At 40.3% G+C, this 27,797-nt stretch overlaps 2 protein-coding genes and 1 long non-coding RNA gene across 8 annotated transcripts in view; 1 reads left to right on the top strand and 2 right to left on the bottom strand.

Moving 5' to 3' along the window:
• Positions 1 to 27,797, bottom strand: part of LOC134634075 (zinc finger protein 729-like) — a 219,534-nt gene that overhangs the window by 92,260 nt on the left and 99,477 nt on the right. The window lies entirely within an intron of this gene.
• LOC134634076 (zinc finger protein 208-like) overlaps positions 1 to 27,797 on the top strand; it is a 144,860-nt gene that overhangs the window by 37,827 nt on the left and 79,236 nt on the right. For both annotated transcript variants that reach the window (XM_063483138.1, XM_063483137.1), the window contains exon 4: positions 19,899 to 20,663. In XM_063483138.1, coding sequence (XP_063339208.1) covers positions 19,899 to 20,663 — 765 coding nt within the window. The remainder of the gene's footprint in view (positions 1 to 19,898; positions 20,664 to 27,797) is intronic.
• Positions 772 to 16,406, bottom strand: LOC134634078 (uncharacterized). 3 transcript variants are annotated; one of them, XR_010094809.1, is made up of 8 exons: positions 15,822 to 16,406; positions 12,529 to 12,728; positions 5,603 to 5,756; positions 2,869 to 2,922; positions 2,685 to 2,730; positions 2,538 to 2,600; positions 2,390 to 2,452; positions 772 to 2,300 (listed from the first exon to the last, which is right to left on the bottom strand). It is a non-coding gene; the product is annotated as an uncharacterized LOC134634078 (long non-coding RNA). The 3 variants fall into 3 exon arrangements; XR_010094807.1 differs by lacking the exon at positions 2,390 to 2,452; XR_010094808.1 differs by lacking the exons at positions 2,390 to 2,452; positions 12,529 to 12,728.

The raw sequence follows: 27,797 nt of genomic DNA, 5'->3' as shown, positions 1-27,797 counted from the left end.
TGCTTTGAACATGTATTTTTTGGGTGAAAAAAATTGTTGTTTATTTGTTTAATAAATTTTGATCAACTTCCCTCGTTTAAACAAGCGCCACGGTGTGGTCTCTCTTTGTTTGCGACTTCTTGATGTTGGTAGATAGTAATATCTGAAAAATATAATATACACATTATAATGTACAACACGTTATGGAGTATGCTTCTGCTGTGAGGCCCTGCCTCCATGTACTAATACAATTAATCACTGGACAGCTGAACTGGTATGTTTATTAATAATTTTATATTTGGCAAATATTCTTATACATATTTTTGACCTGGGGGCAGAATTGATTGTGAACTGGAAAGGGAAAATGCTTATGAACTTTTAAAAACATGATGCTTTTAAGGTAACCCTTTTTCATTTAAGAAGAGAATTTGTTCCACTGTGTGATGGCCGAGTCTGCTTGTTTCCATGGAGTAACTTCTCCTGCTTTAAACAAAAACCCTCTCAGAAGAGGCTGGAGTGCACAGAAACTGGTAGAGATGGAGGTATCTGGTCGTCCTGGGTTCCACAGACTATCAGCTAAAAAGAATAAACACATTAAATTGCTGCACATTTGTAGAATAACATTTAAGATTACTTTAAAGATAAAATATATTTTTATTACATTAAATGTAAAGAGTCAAATGGAAATCTTTCTAAAGTTATTTCATGATATATACATTATGAAAAGCAGATTTTTGACAATTTAAATTTTTTAGATAAAATAAACATGCAAAAAAACAAACAACAAGAACACAAAACTGGCAAACCCAACCAAAACTGACCAAAATCAACTGAAAATACTCCCACACGACAGAACCTCTCCTCTGCCTCTTTGGCTTTGCCATCTCTCACCAGAACACTCCACAAATCCTGCGGATTATAGCACCGCTGCCACCGCTACTGTTTTGCGCAACCATGACAATAAACTAATTCACCATCACCGATAGATTCGTCATTACTTTGCATAACTTGAGCTATTTGGTCGAGAAACAGGTTAGGGTCATATTGATCATCAGGATTTAAAACAGCTTGAACATCAGAAACCAACGTGGGTCCACGCAGGACCACATTTAGAACATGACCCTGCTGAGATCCAGCCACAGCTCTATCACACTGGCAGCTTCTAACTCTTTCTGACACTTGTTCTGGATCATCAAGACTTATGTCCCTAAAATCAAGGCGCTCACGCAATTCTCGGGCGTTGAAATTAGGTATCTCTCTAATGCTACGCTGACTGTGACTGCCCGCCCCAGACTGAACAATGGGCTCGAATACTGCAGCACCTGTTTGTGAATGGTTAACACTTAAGGAATTTCCATTGTTTGAGGGGTTGTGTGGTGATGCGTCAGCAGCAGCAGCAGCAGCACCCAGATACGCATGTACACCAGGTGCACACCCCCGATCAGGAGTGACAGAAGCCTCAGCAATAAGACAATCAGCGGTAGCCTGAGTAACAACAGTCCCTACAGCAGCGGCAGCAACAGCCGTGACAATAGGCATATCCGGATGTGAATCGGTTGCATGATCAACAGCATCGATATAAACAGCATCATCAGCAACAGCTTCAGAATGAGTTGGACAAGGACGTGCATTAGACACAGGACTGTCTGCTACAGCGACACTACTAAGTCTTACATGCAAAACTTCGCATTTGTTTATTATTTGCGCAGCCCAAAAGCCTCAAAGTGAAACCATTTAGCTCGAGTGGAGGTACAATCATTGTGTTTGAATAATTTACAGGGTGGGTCCATGGTGTAGACTTTAAAAGTCAGCGATTTAACAATCTGGTACTAATGAGATCTAATAAACCCCAGGTATTGTTTATTGCCTGCTGGGTACTAGTTAGAGCCACTGCTATTAATTGCAAATCCCCCTGTGCTGCTTCTTGATGTTGGTTGACTTTAGCTGCTATTTCTTCTTTCTTGATCAAAAGTAGAGGTGTTTGCTGCATTTAAGTATGCGTCATATGCCTGTGATATTTGCGAGTCTGTTATGCAGCATTCTTCAAAACCTATGTCTGTACCACTGTTGTTTCTGAGACATTCTGGGTATGTCAACTATATTGAAATCTGATAGGCTGTACTCAGAAATATCGCTGAAATCACAAGGCTGGCAGTCGCGTGTATGTATGGTCCGGTGATGAAGAATGGTTCTGAGTCTCCGTTGTTGCACAAAGCTTGTGGTTTTTCTTGTTGTTCTGGGAGTTCAATACCGTGTATATTTATTCCAAAAGCATCAAGGGGTCGTCATGGTCCGCATCGTGGGAAGGGGTTGTGTGCTTGCTGTGGAGATAGACGTGTTACACACACACACACACACACACACACACACACACACACACACACACACATTTATTTATGACTACACTCACACATTGGTCTGTGTTATTCCGGATGGCCCTGGTTCTTGACACGCTGCGTACTCTGTCTCAGGTCTGGTGTATTAGAACATTTGTAAATATTTAAACCTTTTTTTTCCTTTAAATTGGTTGTCATGTATACAGAGACTTGTATACATACCTAATGTAAGGCTTGGTCTTATTGCTCCCGCTGCTGTAGGTATTTCTGGACAGCTTATTGACCCTGTGTCCGGGGGGATAAGGACAGTTAATGCACGGTTTAAACAAAACACTCGTATATTTAAAACATGTGTAACACTGTCTATACCCTGTGTTTTTTAGAGGTGTAGTTTGCCCTATATAGGCTTGTGATCCTGTAGAAAGAGACAGAAACATACATTTTAAATGTTACTATATGAGAAACAGGTAAGATTGCTTTTAAAACAACGAGACATAAACTGTTTTGAGTGAGCGAGTGACTTTTTTTTTTTTTTTAAAGAAGAAACACAAACCTTGTGTATGTGAAATGTATGCTGTCCCGTTGTGACGAGCTCCTAAAAATCAGGCTTTGGTTTTAGAAAAGAAAACACATTGAATATCCTATGATATGCTATGATATAAATTTAAAAATACATTAACAGTCTTGTTTTACTTATATATATATGATGTATATATATTATTACATATTAGATATATGAAGTCCATGTTAAAAAAAAAAGCTTTGCTGTCCGTCCTGCTGAACGAAGCATTGTGCTCGCAAGGGCTGATGTGTAGTAGGTAGGAAAAATACAGGGTGTCTGCGTCATGTCTGTTTGTAGGCAGGCAGGAAGAGAGGACCCAAAATGCAGAACTCATGGAGGTGGAAGAAACTTCAAAATACACAGCTTTATTGCTGGGAGGAAGCAGAACAGAAAAACACTAACTAAACTGGGAGTACAGAATAACTAGACGGGTTGGCAGGCTGGCAAACAGAACACACAGAAGAAGAGAGGGTACAACACAACACTGAGCAAGGGCAAACACAGGGCTAATATACACAGGGAAGTAATCAGGGAATGGAAGACAGGAGGGAGACAGAGCTGGGAGAGATCAGGGCTAACGAGACAGGGGGAGCGAAGCTGGACACACTGGCATAGTACACAACCTTTCAAAATAAAACAGGAAACAATAAACAAAGATGCAGACTAGCAAACACAGACTTTACACGGGCAGAATTAAACCTAAACTAAACACGAGACACAACCTAAGAGCTAATCCCTCACCAAGAATAACTGAAACAGATCTATAATAATAATAATAATAATGATAATAATGAACAAAGCACCAGAACATCAGAAAATAATCCATAATGCAAAAATAAACCAAAATATAAGAAACTCAAAATGCTGGGTCAACACTGACCCAGAACCGTGACAGTCTGATTAGGGTGTTTTTATATAGGTGGGGTTGGTTTCAGTTGACCTCTGAGATGTAGAGATAAAGGAACTGTTTGTAATGAAAAAAGGTGGAAACTATGGAACTACAGTTGGGATGTGTGTGCTGGGATGTTCTTGATAAGGAACCCACTTTTATTGTTTTATGACTTGTTTTGCTGACTGTTGGGAGACTACCTGTAATCATCGAGTCTTACTGTTACAGAGTGTGGCTACTAGATAATTATAGGGGATTGATACAGTGCTAGTGTGGCTAGGTGTGAATATGTGTTTTTAGAAGTATCACAAGAAAAGTTTATTTCTAAAGGGATACCTGTTATTTGTGGCACTGTTTGAAACTATTAGCCTCTGTGTGCTTCAGAGCACAAAAGAAAAGTAAAATGCTCCTAAACTAGTTAAATCATCTATGTCCTTAAAAACAATCTTTAAAAACAGTTTAATTAAAACACATAATGGTTTTATTAAATAAAATGCTATTGAACACATGTGAACTCATATGACCCCTGAACTCACATGCACGAGCAAAGCCACCGGCTACAGGGGGACACGCACGTGTACATGCACTCACATGGACGTGCAGGGTGGTGGGTAGGGGGTGTGGGGGGTGCGGGCAAGAAATGCTGCCGGTATATTACTACTTACAAGGAATCACCATAGCTGATAAGGAGCTCATCATCAGCCAGCTAGCTGATGACACCACACTCTTCTTGAAGAATGCAAATCAAATCCGTCTAGCCCTTAGTGTTATTAGTGATTTCTCTGAGGCATCTGGTTTATGTCTAAACCTAAAAAAATGTGAATTGCTAGCAATTAAAGACTGCACTGCAAATGCTATCTGTAACATTTCTGTTAAATAAGAAGTCACATACCCAGGACTGTTAATATCCAAAGACCAAAAGTCAAGATGCTCGTCAAACTTCACTCCGATTATACAAAAAAAATCCGAAAAAAGTTCAACCAGTGGCTGCAAACGGATTTATCTCTGAAAGGCAGAGTGTTAATTACTAAAGCTGAAGGGATATCCTGACTGGCATATGCTGCTCTATCCTTACATCTGGATAAGAAGATTAGTAAAGACATCGACCGCATGCTCTTTAATTTTTATATGGAAAAACCATAACAACAGAGATATTTTATTTAAAAATAAATCACTTTTCCTGGAAAATTAGGTCCAAAATGGGATCCTATTGGTGGCTCAGCTGGTTAATAACGAGGGAGTACTATTTACATACACTGTAAGAAGTCATCTATAGAATTTACCCAATAAATCTGAGGTAACAATTTGCATTGACTTTTTTGGGGTAGATTTAAGTCAATATATTGTGTATAAAATAGCTTCAATAAAAAAGCTTTGAAATACTTAATTAAATTAGGTAAAATTTACCCCATATTTACGTATATATTCAACAGCTACTTACTCATCGAAATTAGGTAAAATTAATTATATAATTACTAATAAAATTTAATTATTATCAGTTGATAAACATTACCTATTCATATTAGGTAAAATGTACCTAGGCTGGGTACACCCTGACAGTCAATCACAAGGTAACATAGAGACAGACAGGATAAACAACCATGCACGCACACACTCAAACCTAAGGACAATTTGGAGAGACCAATTAACCTAACAGTCATGTTTTCTGACTGTGGGAGGAAGCTGGAGTACCCGAGGGGAACCCAGAAATGCACAGGGAGAACATGCAAACTCCATGAATAAAGACCCTGGGCCGGGATTCGAACCCAGGACCTTCCTGCTACCCACTGCAGCCCTCCATAATTACATATTTGTGAAAAAAGTCAAATAACATACGTCATTCATAGTGTCCAGCAGAGGTCTCAACTTGGAACCAGCAGCTCCTCCTTTGGCACGCATAAGCTGCAAAAAACTTGGTGTGTACTCATCAAGTTTCAGCATGAATGTCTCCACCAACGAAACTGGTGATGCGTCTGAACTCTTCGATGATCTAAGAAGTAAGGTGACAAAAAAAAAATGAAATTTTAAATGACAGACCAGATCTCATATTTATAACATGAATGGTTTTTTTTTATTTATTTGTTTTCCTCCTGAAAAACCTGCTGCTGTGTCCCAGTGTTTCCACGCAATGCGATCATCTGAGCGGATAATGAAGCAGATATGGGAGCAAAGCTCTATCTGCATGACAGAAAAGCGACTACTGCCGCGAACATTTTTAAATACAAGCAAGCATGCTTCAGAGCTTTTTCAGAAAGTTCTGGTGCTGCTAAAACAAAGCTGCTAGTTACAGCTGGGAGAAAGCTTTCAGTGAGCTCTCCGCGATGATGAGGAGCTACAGATCAACGGAGCTACGGGGACGCAGACAGATGCTACAGCTGACTGTTTGGAATGATCTGCCCAATGTTTATAGACTCTCAAAGACATACAGGATTTAAGTTTGTTTACCTGTTTTATGTGCTGACCCAGAAGCAGAGCCACCACAACTTAAGGAATGCCGCTTTCATTTAAAAAAAATAAATAAATAAATCGTCTGACGTCCATTTTCTTTTCCATCAAGTGTTACCGTGCCAGATCTGCGGCCCCGAACCGTAGTATGGAAACCTCTGGCAGTTACTTGAAGGTTCCGTGACTGGCTCGTAGCCGGCAACTAGCTTACTGTACAGGTCAACTCCGCTAGTAAGAAGATCGAAGGAGGCGTAGGAAAACTGCTTCACCGAACTTTATTTCTTCTCCAAGGCACGAACACCGCATACAGTGGGCTGAAACAGTTTACTCACAGCGAGCATCGCCGACACAACTCTGGCTTCCGAGGGAGTTATTATATTCCTTTTACTAATTTTCTTTCCGTCTCTTCTGTTGCTAACCGTTACTTTTTTTTCCTTCTCTCTCTCTTCACACCCACACACACGGGCGAATACTGATGACGGGAGCGTGCCAAGATGGCGGAGTGAGTAGACGCTCTCTACCGAGTTCTGCACAGAAAGTTCGTGAACAACGGTAAAACCTCAACTTTATGCTGCCAACACTAACAATTCACTAAACAATAGAAGATACAGCAATCATAGGGCAAGAAGCAGCAGAATGCCGAATCAGAAAGGAGCGAAAAGGGGACTGGAAAGTTCCAAGTCTAAGATAGCGCCTGAGAATGCTAACGAGAAGAGTGCTACGCCCAGCAACATGCTAATGGATAGCTTCCATAACTACGCAGCTACTGCAGTGGCACTCACGTTAGCCGAAGAAGAAATGGATGAGTTTCCACCTCTCCCTGTTACTCCTCTTAAATCGCCAGCTCCGAAGAAGGTGATGTACGAACGCAGCAGCTCTGACCCAGATGATGTAAATCAGATAATTTCTTGTCTGTCGGCACTAATAAACACCAGGTCTGATAACATTGAGAGCATGGTGAGAGAGAACTCGAACATGGTGAAAGAGAATACGCTCCAGATTGAGGGTCTCAAAAAAACGATTGATTTTGTGTGCGCGGAAATGAAAGATATGAAGGGCAAAGTTTGCGACCTGGACAAAAAAGTAACTAAAGAGGAAGGTAGAGTGGACAACTGTCAACAGAGAATATCTGAGTTGGAAAGATATTCCAGGAGGTGGAATCTCAGACTACATGGAGTCAAGGAAGCTGAGAAAGAAGACGTAAGGGGAAAGGTGATTGAGATATGCCACTCTGTTTTGCCAGAGCAAAATCATAGGCTGCCTGACGTCATCGACACCGTACACCGACTCGGAGCCAAGCGACAAGGTATCACCAGACCTAGAGGCATCATCGTGCAGTTCACCTCCCGAATCTACAGAGATGCTGTATGGAAAGCCGCCAAAACTTCCTCCTACCTGCAGGACAATCATTTGAGGTTCGCTGAAGATCTGTCCAGGGAGGACAGAGAACGCCGTGACAAACTGTGGCCGATGATAGACAAAGCCCGTAAGGAGGGTAAGCCGGCTTATTTCGTTTTTATTTTGTGTTGAAGTGTGTGTTTATCTATAAAAAGCTATATTCAAACCATAGCAGATAGTTAAATACTATATTTTTATAAGCTTAGTTACTCAGGGTTTTTACTGTTCTATTACCTAAATTGTGCAGCACCCGGTCCCCTTATTCTATAGATCTATTCTTAGCTGTAGAAGTTTAGAGCTTACTTTTTTCTCTTTATCTTTTTTCTAATAACTTTGTCTTTTTCATTTGTTTCTCTTAATACCAGGGGGTTAAGACAAACATGTAAACGCAAAGCTTTGTTTTTGTTTGCCAAACAATTTAAAACAGATTTTTGCTTTTTCCAAGAGAGTCATTCCACATCTGCTGATACAAATTTTTGGAAATCACAATGGGGTAATGAAGTCTGGTTGTCCCATGGCTCTGAGCGTTCTGCTGGAGTTGCCACGCTTAAAAATTCTTTTTCTGGGGATGTGTTGCATTCTGACTGTGACAGCTTAGGACACTACCTCTGCTCAATAATCAGACACAATAACAGTACTTTCATTGCAGTAAATATATATGGTTACAATAACAAAACTGAAAATGATAAATTACTTGACTCCTTAGAAGAAAGGATTACTTTCTGGCTCTCTAAATACCCAAATTCAGTCCTCTTAATTGGTGGAGACTTTAACATTGTTTTAGACAATACGGTTGATAGGTGGCCTCCAGGGCAGCGGTCTTCATACAGTGCAAACTTAAAAAGTTTTATGGGTAAATTCAATGTTGTGGATATTTGGAGAGAAAAATTTCCAGATGATAGACTCTTTACTTGGAGCAATAAGACAGGATGCAGGTAATCACGTATTGACTTTTGGCTTGTTTCTGACTGTATTGATAAAGATAATATTACCGTTAATATACTTGCCACCCCCCTCACTGATCACAGAGCAATTCACATTAACGTCCAAATGTTTACACTGGACAATATACCTCATAAATTCTCTTTTTGGAAGTTAAATAAGTCTTTACTAAAAGATAAAATGGTTAGTATGCAGATTAATAAATTAATTGGTTATTATTGGAATAAAGCTAACAGAGAGAAGTCCTTTTGTACGAATTGGGAACTTTTTAAATTTGAAGCATGCAAATTCTTGAGAAGATATGGGAGTCGAATTGCTAAATTAAGGAAAGCTGAAGAACAAGAAGTAATAAGCAGAATTGCCTCTTATTACCAGAAGTCCCCAGAAGATATCTCGGAGGAAGATAAATTAAGTTTACTAGAACTTCAAAATAAATTGGACGGTTTATATCGACGCAAGGCTGAGGGTGCTTTTGTAAGATCCAGGAAGAGGTGGCTGGAGGAGGGCGAACAAAATTCTGCTTACTTTTTCAGGCTTGAAAAATACAGATCAAAAATAAACTCTATTCATCAACTAAATATTAATGGCATTGTCTCTGACAATCCTAGAGAAATTTCACATTTCTGTGCCGAATTCTATACTAAACTATACGACTCAAAATATAATGAGGTTGTCTCAACAGGATTTTTCAATAATATTAAAAACCTAAAAACTATTGTTGTGGAAGATAGAAATTATTGTGACAGCCCTCTGACTGTGGAGGAAGTCTGTACTTCCATTTCTGCACTTAAGGCCAATAAATCTCCCGGCACAGATGGTTTGACTGCAGAGTTTTATAAATCATTTTCTGATCTCCTGGCTCCGTTTTTACTGCAGGTTTTTACAGAAAGTATAGAGAATAACACCCTCCCTCCTACTCTTACTCAAGGTCTCATAACACTTATTCCAAAACCAAACAAAGACTTACTTTTTATTGATAATTGGAGACCCATCTGTCTGCTCAATAATGACTATGAGATTATGGCTTTAGTACTTGCTAACAGAATTAAAGAGGTCTTGGACACAATTATTGATGAGACACAATCAGGCTTTATGAGAAATAGACACATTTCTAATAACATTAGACTGGTTTTGGATTTACTTGATTACTCTGATTTGGTATCTGACAATAGCTTCATTCTCTTCCTGGATATTTATAAGGCTTTTGATACAATTGAACATCAATTTATTTTCCACTCTTTGGAAAAATTTGGCTTTGGCAAGTTTTTCTGTAAAGCTGTCAAAACCTTATACACAAATGGCAATAGTTCTATTAAAATGATTAACGGCTCCACCCCGAGATTTGACCTGAAACGTGGTATTCGCCAAGGATGTCCTATTTCACCATATTTGTTTTTACTTTGTACACAAATTCTTGCAACTAATATTTCAAACAGTGTTGTACAAGGAATCACCATAGCTGATAAGGAGCTCGTCATCAGCCAGTTAGCCGATGACACCACACTCTTCTTGAAGAATGCAAACCAAATCCGTCCAGCCCTTAGTGTGATTAGAGATTTCTCTGAGGCCTCTGGTTTATGCCTAAATCTAAAAAAGTGTGAGTTGCTAGCAATTAAAGACTGCCCTGCAAATACTATCTGTAATATTTCTGTTAAACAGGAAGTCACATACTTGGGACTGTTAATATCCAAAGATCAAAAATCAAGATGCTCTTCAAACTTCACTCCAATTATACAGAAAACCCTAAAAAAGTTCAACCAGTGGCTGCAAAGGGACTTGTCTTTGAAAGGTAGAGTGTTAATTACTAAAGCTGAAGGGATATCCCGATTAACATATGCTGCTGTCTCTTTACACCTGGATAAGAAAATTAGTAAAGATATTGACCGTATGCTCTTTAATTTTATATGGAAAAACCGTACGCATTATATTATGAAAACTGTTGTGATGAATAAGTACGAATCAGGTGGGCTTAACGTCTTAGACTTTTCTACTTTAAATAACACTTTCAAAATTAATTGGGCTAAACATTTTCTTAAAAATCCTACCTCTATCTGGAACTTTATACCATATCATATTTTCTCTCGTTTTGGTGGCTTTAATTTTATTTTAAATTGTAATTACAATGTTGAGAAACTCCCTGTAAAACTTTTATCCTTCCATAAGCAAGTCCTCTTAGCGTGGACCCTCATTTATAAACACAACTTTTCACCACACAAATACCTTATCTGGAACAACAGAGATATTTTATTTCAAAATAAATCACTTTTCCTGGAAACTTGGGTCCAGAATGGGATCCTATTGGTGGCTCAGCTGATTAATAAAGAGGGACAACTACTTACCTACAACGACTTTATTGCACTATATAATTTTCCAATCAGTGTTTGGGAATTCTCAGTGGTGCTTGGTGCCATACCCTCAGGTACTTTAATGTTATATAAAAACACTGACAGTTCAATATCTACCTCAGTCACTCTCCCTGATCCAGCTGAGTCTGCAGTGGGAAAAATCTGCTTTTCACAGGAACTTGGTAACAGCAATAAGAGAATACGTAGATTATTCCAAGATGATTTCGTGTCTCTTCCATATATATAATATCTTACTGGAACCGACATGTTCCAGATATCACCAGGAAGACAGTCTGGATGATCCCATCCATCCATCCATTCACTGCCGCTTATCCTTTTCAGGGTCGCGGGGGGTGCTGGAGCCTATCCCAGCTGTCATAGGGCGAGAGGCGGGGTACACTGGATGATCCCATAAATATTTAATTGTAAACCACGGGAAGGAAATCTCATATAAAATTCTTCATAAATGTTACCCAGCCAGTCACTATATGTAAAATTTAAAAGAGACATAAATACTAACTCCACTTTCTGTGGGGATCATCCAGAATCTGTGGCATATATTTTTTGGTACTGTTCCTCTACACAGAGATTCTGGAAGGAATTTAGCAGTTTTGTTATTGTCCATATTTTAAGGGAGTTTTCTTAATTATGGGAAAATGTTTTATTCTGTTTCTTTAAGTTCCCCAGGAAGAATGATAAATGTTTTTTTATGATAAATTTGTTAATACTTTTAGCTAAATTTTTATTCATAAATGTAAGTTGATTAATAAAACACCATATTTCTTCCTTTTTATAAGGATATGGAATTGTACATACAATCAATTTCAGACTCAACCAACAAAAAGCCTCTCAGAACAATATATATATGTTGATTTTTACGCGTACTCATAAGATAATTTTTTTACCCCTGATTTTGTATGTTCATGTTCTGTTCTTTCGTAAACTTCATCTGTTTGTATGTTGTACACTCATTGTGTGTTCAATAAAGTTCAATAAAAAAAGTATGTTGTAAATGAAGCTTCAGACGTCACTAATCACGTGACTCTGGCCAAACGAATCAAGCCTCGACACAGTGCTTCTGAAGCAGCGTGTTGAGCTTTTTGACAAACGCACCGGAGCGTCAGCTTCAAGCGGACCATCACTACCTCTCACATCTAAAGGTAAGTGCCAAGGTAACTTTGAAGTGAGTTCAGTCAATCTCGAGTTTTTCGAAGTTTTCTGAATGAAGTTTTCTGTTGCTCTCTGTGAGAGAAGACCGTTAAAGGCGAGGCTCTCCAGAGTGTAGCAAAACAGGAAACCACAGCTGTGTGTGTGTAAGTGTGCAAACGAATAGATTAGAAGTGCAAGTGAGCCACGAGTATAGAAAGGTCAAGTTTCGTGAGTTGTTTTTCTCACCACTGATCACGTGCTCAACACTCTACACATACTTGCATCACACGCGCGCTCTCAAGCATCAGTATTGTACAATTCTGGGCGTCACGTGAGTTGCAGGTGTTACCATATAACGGAAATCTCCATTGTTCTGTAGCAGTGGTTCTCAAACGTTTCACAATGAGTTTCACCCTTACGAGTGACATCAAAGCGCAGTAGTATAGGCCTATTTAACACCACATACACATGAAGACGTTTCACCTCTCATCCGAGAAGCTTCTTCTGTTCTAAGAGTCAAATGGTGGAGAGTCCCAGATTTAAATGTATTTCAAGCTACTTAAAGAAGTCCAGACGCTTTTCGCCCTCCGTTTGCGAGGTGCGCCTGCTGCTTGCGGCACAGGGAGGAGAGGGCGGGGCGGTGGGGGATTCTCTGGCTGGTTGGAGCGGCATCTAATAACCAACTTGCAAAATAAAACAAAATAAAAACAAAACAGCAAACATGAAAACACCAGATATTATGATACAGACTTATAATTTGCACCGATGTTTTTTCTAAATTCTATAAGCGAAAAGTGAGCGCGAGAGCCCTCGGTGCGCCTGCTCGCTGCTGAAGTCAAAGTAAACTTTGTTGTCATCTCCGCTACATACAGTCCAGCATATAGAGAGACGAGACGACGAGGCTCCAGTTACAGCAGTGAAGGGAAACAAACAATATATATAAGAAGAGTAAGAAAATAAATATTCATTTTAGGATCAGGGGTAAAGGGATCAATAACAATTTAAAATTTATAATTTACAGTTTGATGATTTAAAGTCTCACACACAACCCCTGGAAAGGGGAGGGGGACATGCTGCTTCCAAATAGAGCACATTTCATTCACAATGCTGTAAATCCAAGCCCGTTATGTATTCACTATCTGAATACTGGGTTGTGTGAAATCCCAGAAATAAACCTTACACAAAGTGAATCTGTGAACTAAGGTGTAGGTCTATTAGGTTAAGTTGTGGTGATCCTCGAGTTGGGAGATTTGTGTTCATACTGGAGTGCAAAATTAAAACCGATGGAAGATGGTTAAGAAAAGTTTTAAAGCCATCAGGTGCTCAGTTTAGAAAAAATAGAAAAGAAGAGGAGGAGAAACGAGCAAAAGATACAGGTAAGCAGATGTGTGATTGGATAATGGCAGGTCATCCTGAAACAATCAGACTAAACTCCAAACAATACATTATGTTACAGATTTTAATATTAATTAGTCATTGTTAATTGTTGATTTGTCCTGTTCTCATTGTATGACGAATTATGATGGCTGTTTGGTAGCTGTTTGCATATTCTCTCTCTCTTGTTTTGTGTGTGTGTGTGTGTAAAGTTCCTCAATACATGTGGAACTTTCTATTTTGTCTGATTTTGTGTCTTGCAAATAAACCTTTAAAATAAATTTAATTTTATTATGTATTTATTTTTGGCCTACATCAGTAAGAAATGCCAAATTATATACACAAAGTTATAGAAATCACCACTCCGGTTATTCATGATGATTTCAATAACATCACATAATGACATGTAACATCTAGTGGTGCAACGGATCACGGTCGATCCGAAATCCGAACCAATCTGACTCCAAGGTTCGGTACGCATGTGATCCGAAGATTCGAAAAAGAAAAAAAAAGTATGTGTATGGTGCGCGTGGTCAGTCTGTCAATGGTCAGCGCTGGCGGTCCAAGTGAGGATCAGAGGAGTTTGCGGCATTTAAGCAGCCCTTTACTGCCCAGTCCGACCGGGCTAAAGCTATTACTAAAGCTAATGGGGTGTTTAGCTGCAGACGGGAGGCCGTCGTCTGTTGTGCAAAACAAGGGGTTTAAACTGTGATGAACGTGCTTGAGCCACGCTATGATATCTCGTTGCGCGTCCACTTCAGTGACAAGATCGTTCCAAGCATGTATGAGCAGGAGAAGTTTAAAGTTATGGCTGAACTGTCCCAGGCATCTTCTGTTGCTCAAACTACAAATGGGTGGAGCTCCAGGGCAACGGAAAGCCACGTGACCGTGACCGCTCGTTATATCACAGTGGAGTGGTAGATACAAAGCCCTGCACTGCCCTATAGATTACATTAGATTAGATTAAACTTTATTTATCCCTCGGGTGGGTTCAAACTGAAATTCAGTTTCCAGTAGCACAGCACCCACAGAAGTTGCAGGATGTGAGCAGAAATATACCATATTTACACATTTATAGAGAATACAAAAGGGATAAATAGAATAAATAGGAATAAGAATACAAGGGAACGGCACATTTTAAGTATTGTGAGTCTCTTACACCGTTGGATATTAACAAAAACTATTGCACAGTGAAAAGGCACTACAGCTACTTGTTCCCCCCTCCTCTGTCCCCGTTTCCCCTCCAGCGAGGAGTTAAACAGTTTGTTGGCCTGTGGGACAAAGGACTTTTTAAGTCTGCTGGTCCTTGACTTTGGGAGAAGCAACCTGTCACTGAACAGACTCCTCTGGTTGTTTATGGCCGTGTGCAGAGGATGCAGAGGATGCCCAGCATGGTCCATAATGTCCATATTGCACCTTAATTTGATTTTATATAAGTGCGTGGAATGAGTCTTCAGTTGAATGTTTTTAATAGGCAAAAAATGCGGCGAGTAGAATTTTTGTCCTTTTTTTCTATTTTTGCTGATCCGAAAATTGATCCGATCCGTGACTTTAAAACCGTGATCCGATCCGAACCGTGAGATTTTTGATCCGTTGCACCACTAGTAACATCACATCCTATAAGCATAGTCTGCCTGTGTCTTTTCTCTGGAAATTAACATTTTCAGCCAATATAGGTAATACATCAACATGGCTGCCATGGCTAAGTTAGGAATATTTTTAATGTAATTTCCAAAACTTGCATATGATCTGCAATTTGTAGCAGATCTACTGACTGTCACAGAGCAGCTGGAGCAGTCTCAAATGGAGGTCAGTCCACTACTGCCACCTGTGGCCAAGTGCCATAGCCTACTACTTAGGGCTGCACGATTAATCGTTAGAAAATCGCGATCTCGATTCATACTTATGTGCGATCTCATTTCCAAATGACAACGATTTAAAAAAAAGAAAAGAAAGAAAAGAAAGAAAGACGACGATGATTGTACCGCATTTTGATCCGGGACATAATCTGCATGAAAACAAGCGCTCACACTTCCTGCTCAACAAATGACAAGGGCGGAGCCTTATACCACGTGATACAGAAGCTGTGCCGTGTGATGCTCAAATTGGCAGGGAAAAAACAACGGAGAACACGTCAGGGATGACGAGAAAGTGACAGGAGAAAATCCGTCCGGTCAACCACCCAAACATCAATAACGGGAAACTTATACAGCGCTTCCATATACACGTCGAACTACCGCAGGCACAAAGAAATTACGGAGGCTATTACATCTAACAGTATGTTAGTAAAACAGTACATTAACAAGTAAAAAACTTGTTAATGTACAACATTAACAAGTTTTTTACTGTTATTTAAATGCAAACATGGAAATAACGAGTAGAAAAAAATCATTCATTCTTACCTTATACTAATCGTGGTGCAGGCCAGTGCAGTGCATGAACTGATGCCTTCTCCGGTCAATTCCGCTGAGAGTAAATCAAATGTCCCGCTCTACTGTACAAGACAATGAATACCTGGAGGGATGTACCAATGTGAGAGGGGTGCTGCGGAATAGTCCAAGTGATCGCGCTTTAATTTCCCGGTCAACTATACATAAATTGCACGTAGACACGATTTTTTAAAGCTGGTGAACTAGACCAAGTCATTGATAACAAATGAACAATAAATCTACTTTCTCTGGTACTTTATACCCGATCAGTTGCAATGCAATTTAATGCTCAACTACAAATCGATGGTGTTTGATGGTGACTGGAGCCGAATGATCGTCAACTATAAATAGACGTTTTCTCGACGTTGTTGTTGTCACCTGATCGACTACAAATAGATCAAATATCAATGACAAAAAAACAACGGTGAATCAACATCGTTACAACGTCCCTATAGCAAGACTGTCGGTTTACCACAGTATTTCAATGTTGTTACAACACTGGCATTTCAACCCCGACCATATACAACGGTTTGGATGAAAAATCAACATAGATTCAATGTCGTCTTGCTATCTGGGATATCACGGCAGACCCGACGCTGTTTCCATGAACACGCTTTTCAGCATCTTTTTATTGATCACTTTTCACACACGGTTGCTTTACGCATACAGCCGGTGTTAAAGCTCGCAGCCCGACACACACCAACACAACAGCATAGGTGGCACAGACGTTAAGGCGGTGAGGCGTGATTGCGGGTACCACTAAGGTGCGTCCGCCTCCCCTGCAGCGGCGCTGCAGTCCACGCCCCGCCACACACATTAACCAGGTAAAATACATACTTAGGCGGAATTTTGCAAAGTTCAAAATGTGTTAATTACATAAATAAAATGTAATTTTCTCTGTAGCACTTCATGCATTTAAGCAATACACCTTAGTTGTTCACACAAAGCGAAGTGTTATGTTCATTTTAGATGTCAAAAAGTATTTGCGTCTCCCAGAGTTTTCTTTTGCGTGGAAATCGCGTCCAAATGGCTCTTTGGGTGTTAAAGGTTGCTGACCCCTGCCCTAGACAAACGCTACACAGTGCCGTCCCGCAACTATTTTTCTATTGTTGCACTACCTGCTCTATGCACGCAGTGTCGAGCAACGGTGGAGACGGAATTTCAAGCAGTACAACATTTTGCGGCAACAACAAAATGTGAGGCATTTATTGTTTTTATGTTTATTTATTGTTTTTATGTTCAGTTTCAACTGTTACGAAGTTGATGTGCAGTTAATAAGTGCAATAAATATTTATATTGGAAAAGAAAATTGTGAGAGAATAGTGATCTCAATTCTAAGCAAAAAAATCGTGATTCTCATTTTTTGCAAAATCGTGCAGCCCTACTACTACTAGATTAACTCGTGACACATCTGCACCTGTTTCTATGACCACACTGAGTAGAGTCTGAGTGGCTGCACTTACACTGGTGCATTCAAATCCACCCACAAACATAGTGAAAGATGCAATGTGGATTGTCAAGACTCAAACCAATCATTAAGCAAAGACAGCAGGGATCACTTGTTTCTGTTTATTATACAGCCAGATTTACTTGTGACACACATGTGCAGCTGTCTTTATCACCTATTTTGAATTTGTTTCAAGCACAATACATTTGTAACTTTCAGTGTTTTCCGGTCTTGCAAAAGAAGAAAAAAACCTTCAACTACATGACATGCAATTGTGTATTTGTTTTCACCTTATCATACACTTGAAGTTTTACAAATCACCACTCCTTTTGTTAATATCATTTCAGTCTCAGACAATCTAGTTTTTCTTACAGAGATTGAATGCACCTTCTGCGGATGGCGGTACCACACAGTGTGTGTGGACTTCCCCTGTACAGAAGGCAACTACAAATGTTGTGAATGCTAAATAAACAGAAACAAATGATCCCCGTTGTCTTTGCTTAATGATTGGTTTTAGCAATCACATTGCTGGCATTGCATCTTTCAATGCCAGCAATGCCAGGTATCAGTGCTCAAACCTTTTGTGTTTTTTTCCAATAAATTGCCCACCTCGGGAAACAAAAATGTGTTCTTTTACTTGTCAGATGAACATATGAGACACTTTGACTCTTCAGTGCAGTGTGGAGCCTAACAAAGATCTGTTTTGTGTCCCAGCTGATCAGCAGGAGGAGAAGAGTCTGACGGAGCAGCAGAGGAACATTTTCAGCTACTTGGACTCAGCTCAGCCACTACAGAGAAAACAATGAGCTCAACACAGAAGGTGACAGACAGAGCAGGGCGATATGACCAAAAATATTTAAAATTTCCAATAACAATATAACTGATGATATAATTGACACTAGACAAAATACTTTACAACTCCACAAAAAACACAGTAATAACGACGGCCTGCTAGCACGCTCTACCACAAATAGTGCTTTGTTGTGTATCTGACGGATGAAAGCTAAACCAGTTCCACACCACTGAAGTTGCAGAATTTTTACAAACCAATTCTGGTTCATCTGTTTCATTCAACGATCCGCTTTCACCCTTCTCATTCTCCGTCGCCGCCATGCTTTTTCCTCCATGTGTGTATGAAAACAAAGGCACTGCGCATGCGTGTTTTACCCATATTCTATCGTCATATTTCACTTTCCTATCGTTGCCCAACATTATACCGGTATTACTATGAACGGTATGATATGGCCCAGCTGATCGTCCACTAATCACACATTAAAATGAGTAAAAGAGGCAAAACTGTGTGCCAGAGTCAGGGGTCAGTGTTTTGTTTTTATGTCACAGCACCAGAACGATTGCAGGTGCTCATAAGTAGTTACCATAAATCACCACCTTTCATGGTCTCAGCACATCGACTCTGTTATTAAGAAAATGGGACAAGGCATAGCTATGGCTATGAAATGCTCTTTCTGTATCACTTCTTCAGTTATGAAAGATGTCATTAATGCACTAGTAATGTCTCATCTGGAGTATTGTTCAATCATTTGGTCAGCAGCTAATAAGACAGATCTTAACAGACTTCAGTTAGTCCAGAATAAGGCGTCCAGATTAGTGTTAAGATGTTCATACTATACTTATATTGATAAAATGCATAATCAACTTTCTTGGCTTCCTGTACAGGCTAAAATATTCTATGGCTTACTTGTAGTTATAAAGAAAGCCATTCTGTTAAACACACCACATTTATTCTGCTCAGCTGCAGTATCCAGATGAAATACATAATCATATTACACAGTTTTCAACAAACTGCAATTTAGTAAATGCTCGAGTTAAAAGTAACTTTTTGTAAAACTGTTACATTTAGAGCAACTTTTAAGTGGAATAAATTGCCTTGTAAAATTAGAGAATTAGCAAATATTCAAAACTTCAATGAACACTTAAAAGTCAATTTAAAGGGCTTTTAGTTGTTGTAAATATTGTAAGAGAGGATTTGTTTTTGAAATTAGTCTAATGTGCATCAATGCTATTGATATTATTATTATTATTATTATTATTGATTGTTTACATTTTAACATTTGTGAAACCTCACTGTGGATGTAAGAGCCAAATTATGTGGATATTTTGAATCCACTTTATTGTATAATGTTTTATGTGATTGTACTTGACGGAAGACGAGCAACATCTGTTGTGGAAGCTAATGGGGTTCCTTTTGAATAAACAAATAAATAAACATACGATTTAATATCAGTAAATAATTATGTATAAATCTATAAAAGTTATAGAAATATGTAATAGGAAACAACAAAATAATATAAATTATAAAATAATTGTGTGTGTGTGTGTGTGTGTGTGTGTGTGTGTGTGTGTGTGTGTACATACAATCAGGAGGGATAGTGTTTTTAAATAGTCATGTATTATTTTTAGCTCCAGGTTGGATGTAATGTGTTAGAACTACCAGCAGGTGGGGATAAGAGACCTTTAAGGTGTTTGGTGCCACACTTCACATTCAGGTTTAAAACTAGTGTTAATGGAGGGAGTTTGAAGGTTCAGTTTGTTCCACGACTGCATTTCACTCACTGCCTCTGTTTGTATCTCTGTCACTGCAGGACCAACATGGAGCAAGAAGTCAGCGCTCTCAGGAGGCCGACAAACCTCACAGAAGAAAGAGAGAGAAAACATACACCTGTGACGAGTGTGGGAAGGGTTTTACTGTGAGGTCCAAACTAAAACATCATCAGGTCATCCACACTGGAGAGAGACCGTTCAGCTGTGATCAGTGTGGCAGAGCTTTTACTCGCAGTAGCCACTTACAGAGGCATCTAGTTACCCACTTTGGAATTAAGGCATACAGCTGTGACGAGTGTGGGAAGGATTTTACTGAGAAGGCTGAATTAAAACGTCATCAGGTCATCCACACTGGAGAGAGACCGTTCAGCTGTGACTTGTGTGGAAAGTCTTTTTCCTGGAAGCGTTCCCTAAAACAACACCAACTCATCCACAGTGGAGTTAAAGCGTACAGCTGTGATGAGTGTGGCAGAGCTTTTACTCGCAGTAGCAGCTTACAGAGGCATCTAGTTACCCACTCTGGAATTAAGGCATACAGCTGTGACGAGTGTGGAAAAACTTTCAGCCAGAGAGGGCACCGAAATACACACCTACGCATTCACACCAGACATGATGTGTACAGCTGTGAACAGTGTGGCAAACAGTTTATAACTCACACAGAGTTAAAACGACACATGTTTACCCACACTGAGGAGAGACCTTATAAATGTGACCTTTGTGAGAAGACTTTTAAATCTCCATTTTCCCTGAGACAACACCAACAGATCCACACCAGAAAGAGACTCTACAAGTGCAGTTACTGTGAGGTATGTATTTATATTGTTATCTTGTCATTTTAGCCTGACTGTTTGGAACAACTCTGCTCATTAAACTGTGTTAGCATGTTAGCAATTCTACTGTATGGAAAAGCAGCTCTGAGTGATTATTCAGATTTTCATGTCAGTTATGATTTTAGTATTACTGGAGTATTATGGTGGTAGTATTGTAGTTATTGCAGCCCAGTAAACTGAGTGTGTTAACTGAAACAGTAACATGTAATTGGACGTCTGCAGAGATGCTCTTTATTTCAGGCGACGTTCAGGATAAAAATGTTGAAGGACTGACTTACACTGTCTTTGTGTCTTTGTTTAGAAGCAGAGCGACACAGATGGATCCAGTTCTCAACCCTGTCATCACTGTGGTGGTGGGAAAGACTTTCGTTGTGACCTTTGTGGAAAAACTTTCAGTTGGCAAGCCGCCCTAAAAATACATCAATGTGGACACACTGGAGACAAACTGAAATACTGCAAAGAATGTGGGAGAAGCTTCAACACATCAAGTAGATTAAAACGCCATGAACTGATTCACAGTGGGGTTAAAAAGCACCTCTGTGATCAGTGTGGGTCATCCTTCACCACTGCATGGAAGCTTAAAACACACAAACGAGTCCACACAGGAGAGAAACCATACAAGTGCAGACACTGTGACAGAAGCTTCTTACAATCAAGTAATTGTAACAGGCATGAACGTACACACATGGAAGGAAACTACAGCTGTGACCAGTGTGACAAGAGCTTCAGGAATCTCAGTTCATACTCCGAACACAAACGATCCCATGTTACTAATAAACAGTTTCACTGTTATCAATGTGCCCAAACATTCACCTCATTGTCTGCTCTGTGCAAACATCAGCGTGATCACTCAGGGCTGAAATCACTCCCATCACTGGATCACAGTGAATCTGAAGAGACAGAAAGATCCTCTGGTTTCAGTGTCAGACTCAAAAAGCTTGAGATCAGGCTCCACAGAGTTCAGATAGAATCATTTAAACTTGTGTTGAACTGAACTGGTTGCTGGGCTGAACTTCTACATAATACAGATTTACATGGGATCTTATTTTCTGTCATTTTACTGAGTCAGTTTTGTCATTTTTTCTCTGTCCTGGTTTTTGCTCGTCTGTAAATAACTGAAACTCAGTCAAATAGTTCATTGTTCTCCAGGAAAACATTTTGGAAACTCATGTTTAACCTTTAAAACTCTGACATGTTTTAGCGCACAAGGCTTCATCGGGGAGTTCACTCATGATTGGACCATGAGAATAAAGGTTTTTAGTTCTTTCAAAGAGAGTCTTGGAGCTGTTTGATGTTTTTGTTTTTCTGAAACCACCTGAAAGAAAAACTATTTTTCTTGCTTTATGTAGTTTTTAATGTTTCTTTCATCTGTGATGTTCTTGAATGTGTTCACATGAAGATGGTACAAATAAACTGTCCTTTTCCCTTTAGCTCCTAATTTATTCATTATTTATGGATGTAGCACAGCAGCAGTTTCTTGATTAACACATGGAGGGCTCGGGATCTGATGGTAAATAATGTATTGTGTGCTTGTACACATCATACAGCTCAGCTGTTCCACAGATGTCAGGTTTACACAGTGGGATGGTTTGTAAGAACGCAGCTCTCCTGTGGATAAATCCTTACTCTTAGCCTCAGGACCTCACACAGTCCCAGCAGGTTCGGTCAGAAGATTTATCCCTTATACCAAAACTTCACTGAGTCTCCTTTGCTGTGCTGTTTTCACAAAGAAACGTAAACTGAAGTCCTGCACTTACAATTTTTTAATTAGTTCAGCACAGGGGTCTGCAACCTTTAAGACCCAAAGAGCCATTTGGACCCGGTTTCCACGCAAAAGAAAACACTGGGAGCCGCAAACAGTTTTTGACATCTAAAATGAAGATAACACTGTACATATTGTTTTTTACCTTTGTGCTTTGTGTGAACAACTGAGGTGTGCTGCTTATGAAATCCATGAAGTGCTACAGAGAAAATTAGATTTTATTTATGTAATCAACACATTTTGAACTCTTAAAGAAATATAACAAAAGGAAAGACACCCAGCTCAACTAAAATGATCCATGTAGCAAACAAACATGTCAGCCGCCACCCTTATATCGCCTTTGGGCTTTTGGAGCCTTGGCCTGACTTTTAAAAAATAATTGGAAAAGCACTATGCTGCTAAAAAAATTAAAAATAGATATTTGCAAAATTCTGCCTAAATATTTTACCTGGTTAATGCATGCGGTGGGGCGTGGTCTGCAGCGCTGCCGCAGGGGAGGCGGACTCGCCTGAGGGGCACCCGCAATCACGCCTCACTGCCTTAATGTCTGCGCTACCTATGCTGTTGTGTTGTTGTTGGTATATGTTGCGCTGTGAGCTGAAAAGCTACAGCCGGCTGTATGTGTACAGCAACCGTGTGTGAAAAGTGGTCAATATAGAGATGCTGAAAAACGTATTCATGGAAACATCGTCGGGTCTGCCGTAATATGTTTACAATAGGACTTCTGCTCCTGAACCTCTGCGCACAGCGTCTGCAAATCGGGGCTGTACGAAGTCACTTTACGCAGGACTGTAAGCTGTCATCTGTCAGGTGTGAACGGTGTTTGTTTTTAACATAGTTCACAGTGGAGAACAGCTGCTGATATAATGTGGATCCAAAGATCCATAATTGGCCTATCTGGGGTTGAAAGTCTCGATAAATGAACGCCGTTTCGGCGGGTATATGAGCTTCCGCGAGTGTGATGCTTATTTTGAGCAATTAAAAAAAATAGAATAGATTTTTGTTTTTATGTTTTAATATGACAATAATCTTCCAGTTTAGAACTACAAGTTAAAAAGAACTAACATAAATAAAATACACTTCAGCTAAATACTTCTAATTTATTTTCCCAAACCACGCGGAGCCGCAGTATAAGGACTAAAGAGCCTCTTTTTTTTCTTTTCTTTTTTTTTTTTAAACCTGTCCCGTTTGGTTCTTTTGCCATCAGAATTATTGTCTAAAGGCGAAGAAAGATGCCCAACGGATTTACTTTACCAAATGGACCATCCCAGCCTTGCCGTAATGGTCCATTTGATTTACCTTTTATTGTTTATTTTATTTTATTATTTTTTTTTACTTGCTAGATACGGGACAGGGGAAAAGAAAAGGGAGAAAGAAAGAGGGGGGAAAAAACAAAACAAACAAAAAAAAAACAGCGGAGAAGAGGGACGGGGATAAAGGGCAAAAAACAAAAACCAACAAAATAAGCAGACAAAAAATACATATATCGATCACCTGGATCACCTGTTGAGAAAGAAAAAAGAAAACAAGCAGAAGAAAACGAGAGTAATACAGGGTGGGCCATTTATATGGATACACCGTAATAAAATGGGAATGGTTGGTGATATTAAAGTCCTGTTTGTGGCACATTAGTATATGTGAGGGGGCAAACTCCTCAAGATGGGTGGTGACCATGGTGGCCATTTAGAAGTCGGCCATCTTGGATACAACTTTTGTTTTTTCAATAGGAAGAGGGCCATGTGACACATCAAACTTATTGGTAATGTCACAAGAAAAACAATGGTGTGCTTGGTTTCAACGTAACTTTATTCTTTCATGAGTTATTTACAAGTTTCTGACCACTTATAAAATGTGTTCAATGTGCTGCCCATTGTGTTGGATTGTCAATGCAACCCTCTTCTCCCACTCTTCACACACTGATAGCAACACCGCAGGAGAAATGCCAGCACAGGCATCCAGTATCTGTAGTTTCAGGTGCTGCACATCTTGTATCTTCACACCATAGACAACTGCCTTCAGATGACCACAAAGATAAAAGTCTAAGGGGGTCAGATCGGGAGACCTTGGGGGCCATTCAACTGGCCCACGACGACCAATCCACTTTCCAGGAAACTGTTCATCTAGGAATGCTCGGACCTGGCACCCATAATGTGGTGGTGCACCATCTTGCTGGAAAAACTCAGGGAACGTGCCAGCTTCAGTGCATAAAGAGGGAAACACATCATCATGTAGCAATTTCAAATATCCAGTGGCCTTGAGGTTTCCATTGATGAAGAATGGACCCACTATCGTTGTACCCCATATACCACACCAAACCATCACTTTTGTTGTTCCAACAGTCTTGGAGGGATCCATCCAATGTGGGTTAGTGTCAGACCAATAGCGGTGGTTTTGTTTGTTAACTTCACCATTCACATAAAAGTTGGCCTCATCACTGAACAAAATCTTCTGCGTGAACTGAGGGTCCTGTTCCAATTTTTGTTTTGCCCATTCTGCAAATTCTGTGCGCCGATCTGGGTCATCCTCGTTGAGATGCTGCAGTAGCTGGAGTTTGTAAGGGTGCCATTTGTGAGTAGCTAATATCCACCGAAGGGATGTTCGACTAATGCCACTCTCCAGTGACATGCGGCGAGTGCTACGCTGTGGGCCCTTGCTGAATGAAGCTAGGACAGCCACTGATGTTTCTTCATTAGTGACAGTTTTCTTGCGTCCACATTTTGGCAAATCCAACACTGAACCAGTTTCACGAAACTTAGCAAGCAGTTTGCTAACTGTAGCATGGGGGATGGGTGGTCTCGTAGGGTGTCTTGCATTGAAATGTGCTGCAATGACCCGGTTACTGCGTTCACCAGATATCAACACAATTTCGATCCGCTCCTCATGTGTTAACCTCTTCGACATGTCAATGGCTGTGAACAAAGAGAAACTTGTAAATAACTAATGAAAGAATAAAGTTACGTTGAAACCAAGCACACCATTGTTTTTCTTGTGACATTACCAATAAGTCTGATGTGTCACATGGCCCTCTTCCTATTGAAAAAACAAAAGTTGTATCCAAGATGGCCGACTTCTAAATGGCCACCATGGTCACCACCCATCTTGAGGAGTTTGCCCTCTCACATATACTAATGTGCCACAAACAGGACTTTAATATCACCAACCATTCCCATTTTATTACGGTGTATCCATATAAATGGCCCACCCTGTAGAATAAACAACATCACAATGATATATGGGAATATAACACTACATATTTAATATTAAACATTATTGTGCAGCACGTAAGATCGACAGCGCACAGTGTGCTTTGAGGTAGGAGCCAAAAAGGGTGTAGTTTGTGTGTGTGATCACCTGTGTGTACACCTGTGAGCATGAGCGCGCTTGTATTTAAAAGGTTCCTTAATGTAATGATCTGCTAGAGGGTGTGGGGGGCCACAGTCCCATCCTCCAGGGCATGAAGCAGGTATGGAGGAGATCAATACTCCAGACATCCAGAGGCCCCCAGAACACAAGAGACCAAGGAAGACCAACAGAGGGGCAGCCGCGCCACTGTCCCAGAAAGAGCTGAGGAGAGTCCCAGATGAGGGGTCACTCAGCAGCCGCGGAGCAGAAGCCAGGGGGGGTTGCAGTGACGTGCCCGTGAGCTCCGCCGGCAGCCAGCTGTGCCTGAGTGACCGAGCCCCAGGCCGAGAGGCCGAGGGCACCCCACCCCCGAAGTGGCCCGAGCGAGCCCCAGGTTCCAGGCCCCGATAAGCAGCCACCAAGGAGTGAGCCGGTGTGTACCCGGACGCCCACCCCCGGACACAAAGAACCACCAACGCATCGATGTCTGAGGGCGTCTGCCACCGGCAGGGGAAGTGGTGGGGGGAGATAGGCCTCCAAACCTTGGAGGGCCTGAGATGTCCTCAGAGAGGTGGCGTCTGATACCCAACCTGACATATAGACACAGACATACAGGCACACTCAAATACAAACATCCATTCCCACCCTCATGCTCTCATAGGCAATTACTCCACACTCAACCAACGTGGAGACAGACATAAAGAGACGCTGTACACACAATCACACTCCCCAAGCGTACTCTAAGAACCGGGTCTAGGTACCCTTGCCCCTGGAGGGGGAAACTGCACCCAGACCCAGGTGGGTCTAAAGAGCCTCTAACGTTGCCGACCCCTGGTTTAGCAGATTCAGTGTATCCATTATGAAACTGCTGTCTTTATGCTTTTGTTGTTAGAAAGCCGGTTAATACTGAAATGAACTGGCTGCATGCATCTCTGAATGTAAATTGGTGCACTATTAATAGATCACTCTGGAACGGTATCGTCACCCTAATTTGCTCACTTAGTAAATCTCACTCATGGCCAAGAAATTGAAATATATCTTGTTTCCCTGCTGGATAGTGATCCACTGTAACTCTGCTCCTCCTTCCTGTTTAGGATTTCTGTGACTGAAGGAAAATTCCCTCCATCCATCACTTATCCCAGCTAACCAAAGTAAAATAAAGTTTTGATCATCTTCAAAAAGCATTACAATAATGGACATTACCAATGCAAACTGAATAATACAGAAGATTAAAGAATAGACTTTGATCAGTTAATAAAGCTCCTGATCTTGATTCATTGTGGCTGCTACACAGATACTTCTGGGTCACTTCTCTCAGTTAGGAACCTTCATCACCAAAACTGACTGTTGGACCACACCCCTGGTTTCATGAGAAATTGTTTCAGACATGATTTCTCTTCCTGTATTTCAGAGTAAAGACTGAAGTGACAAATGGAAACCTGTTTAAAAAACGTAATGTGAGAGAGACGTTGAGGTCCTTAGAAGTTACCCTGGGTTTTTCTGTCACCCTGCTAGATGTTACACACCTTGTTATTGGACTGATTTCTACTGCTGGACTACTCCTGGGGAGAGTAACAATACTCTTACTAATTAGCTCCCTTTCACACCTTTGGGGATATTTATTTTTGTGCTTGCAGCGCTGTGAGCCAGAACAGCGAGAGAAAAATCTGTAAACGCAACGAGCCGAATGCTTAAGTGAATCCCAGCAGCTGCACATGTGCTACGCTGATTTAGAGGATATCTTTGCCCTGGATTTACATTTATACTTTTTCATTTCTAAATGATTCTTCTTGCATCTAAACAAAGATGATTCAAATCGCTAAATTTTGATGGCTCTTCATGGTCTCCATTTCCCTGAATTTTAAGGTGTAGACTTCGTGGCCCAACATATCCCAGATTGCATAGCGCGGCAGTGGGTGTGGATAATTTTGCCGAAAAAAAAACGGTGGAAGAGTAGACATTTAAAAGTAAGTACTGATATGATGTCTCAACAGGAACTGGAAAAA

Source organism: Pelmatolapia mariae, linkage group LG9 (assembly GCF_036321145.2).
Source record: "Pelmatolapia mariae isolate MD_Pm_ZW linkage group LG9, Pm_UMD_F_2, whole genome shotgun sequence".
Classification (NCBI taxonomy): Eukaryota; Metazoa; Chordata; class Actinopteri; order Cichliformes; family Cichlidae; genus Pelmatolapia; species Pelmatolapia mariae.
This window is presented reverse-complemented; position numbering and strand designations above follow the sequence as displayed.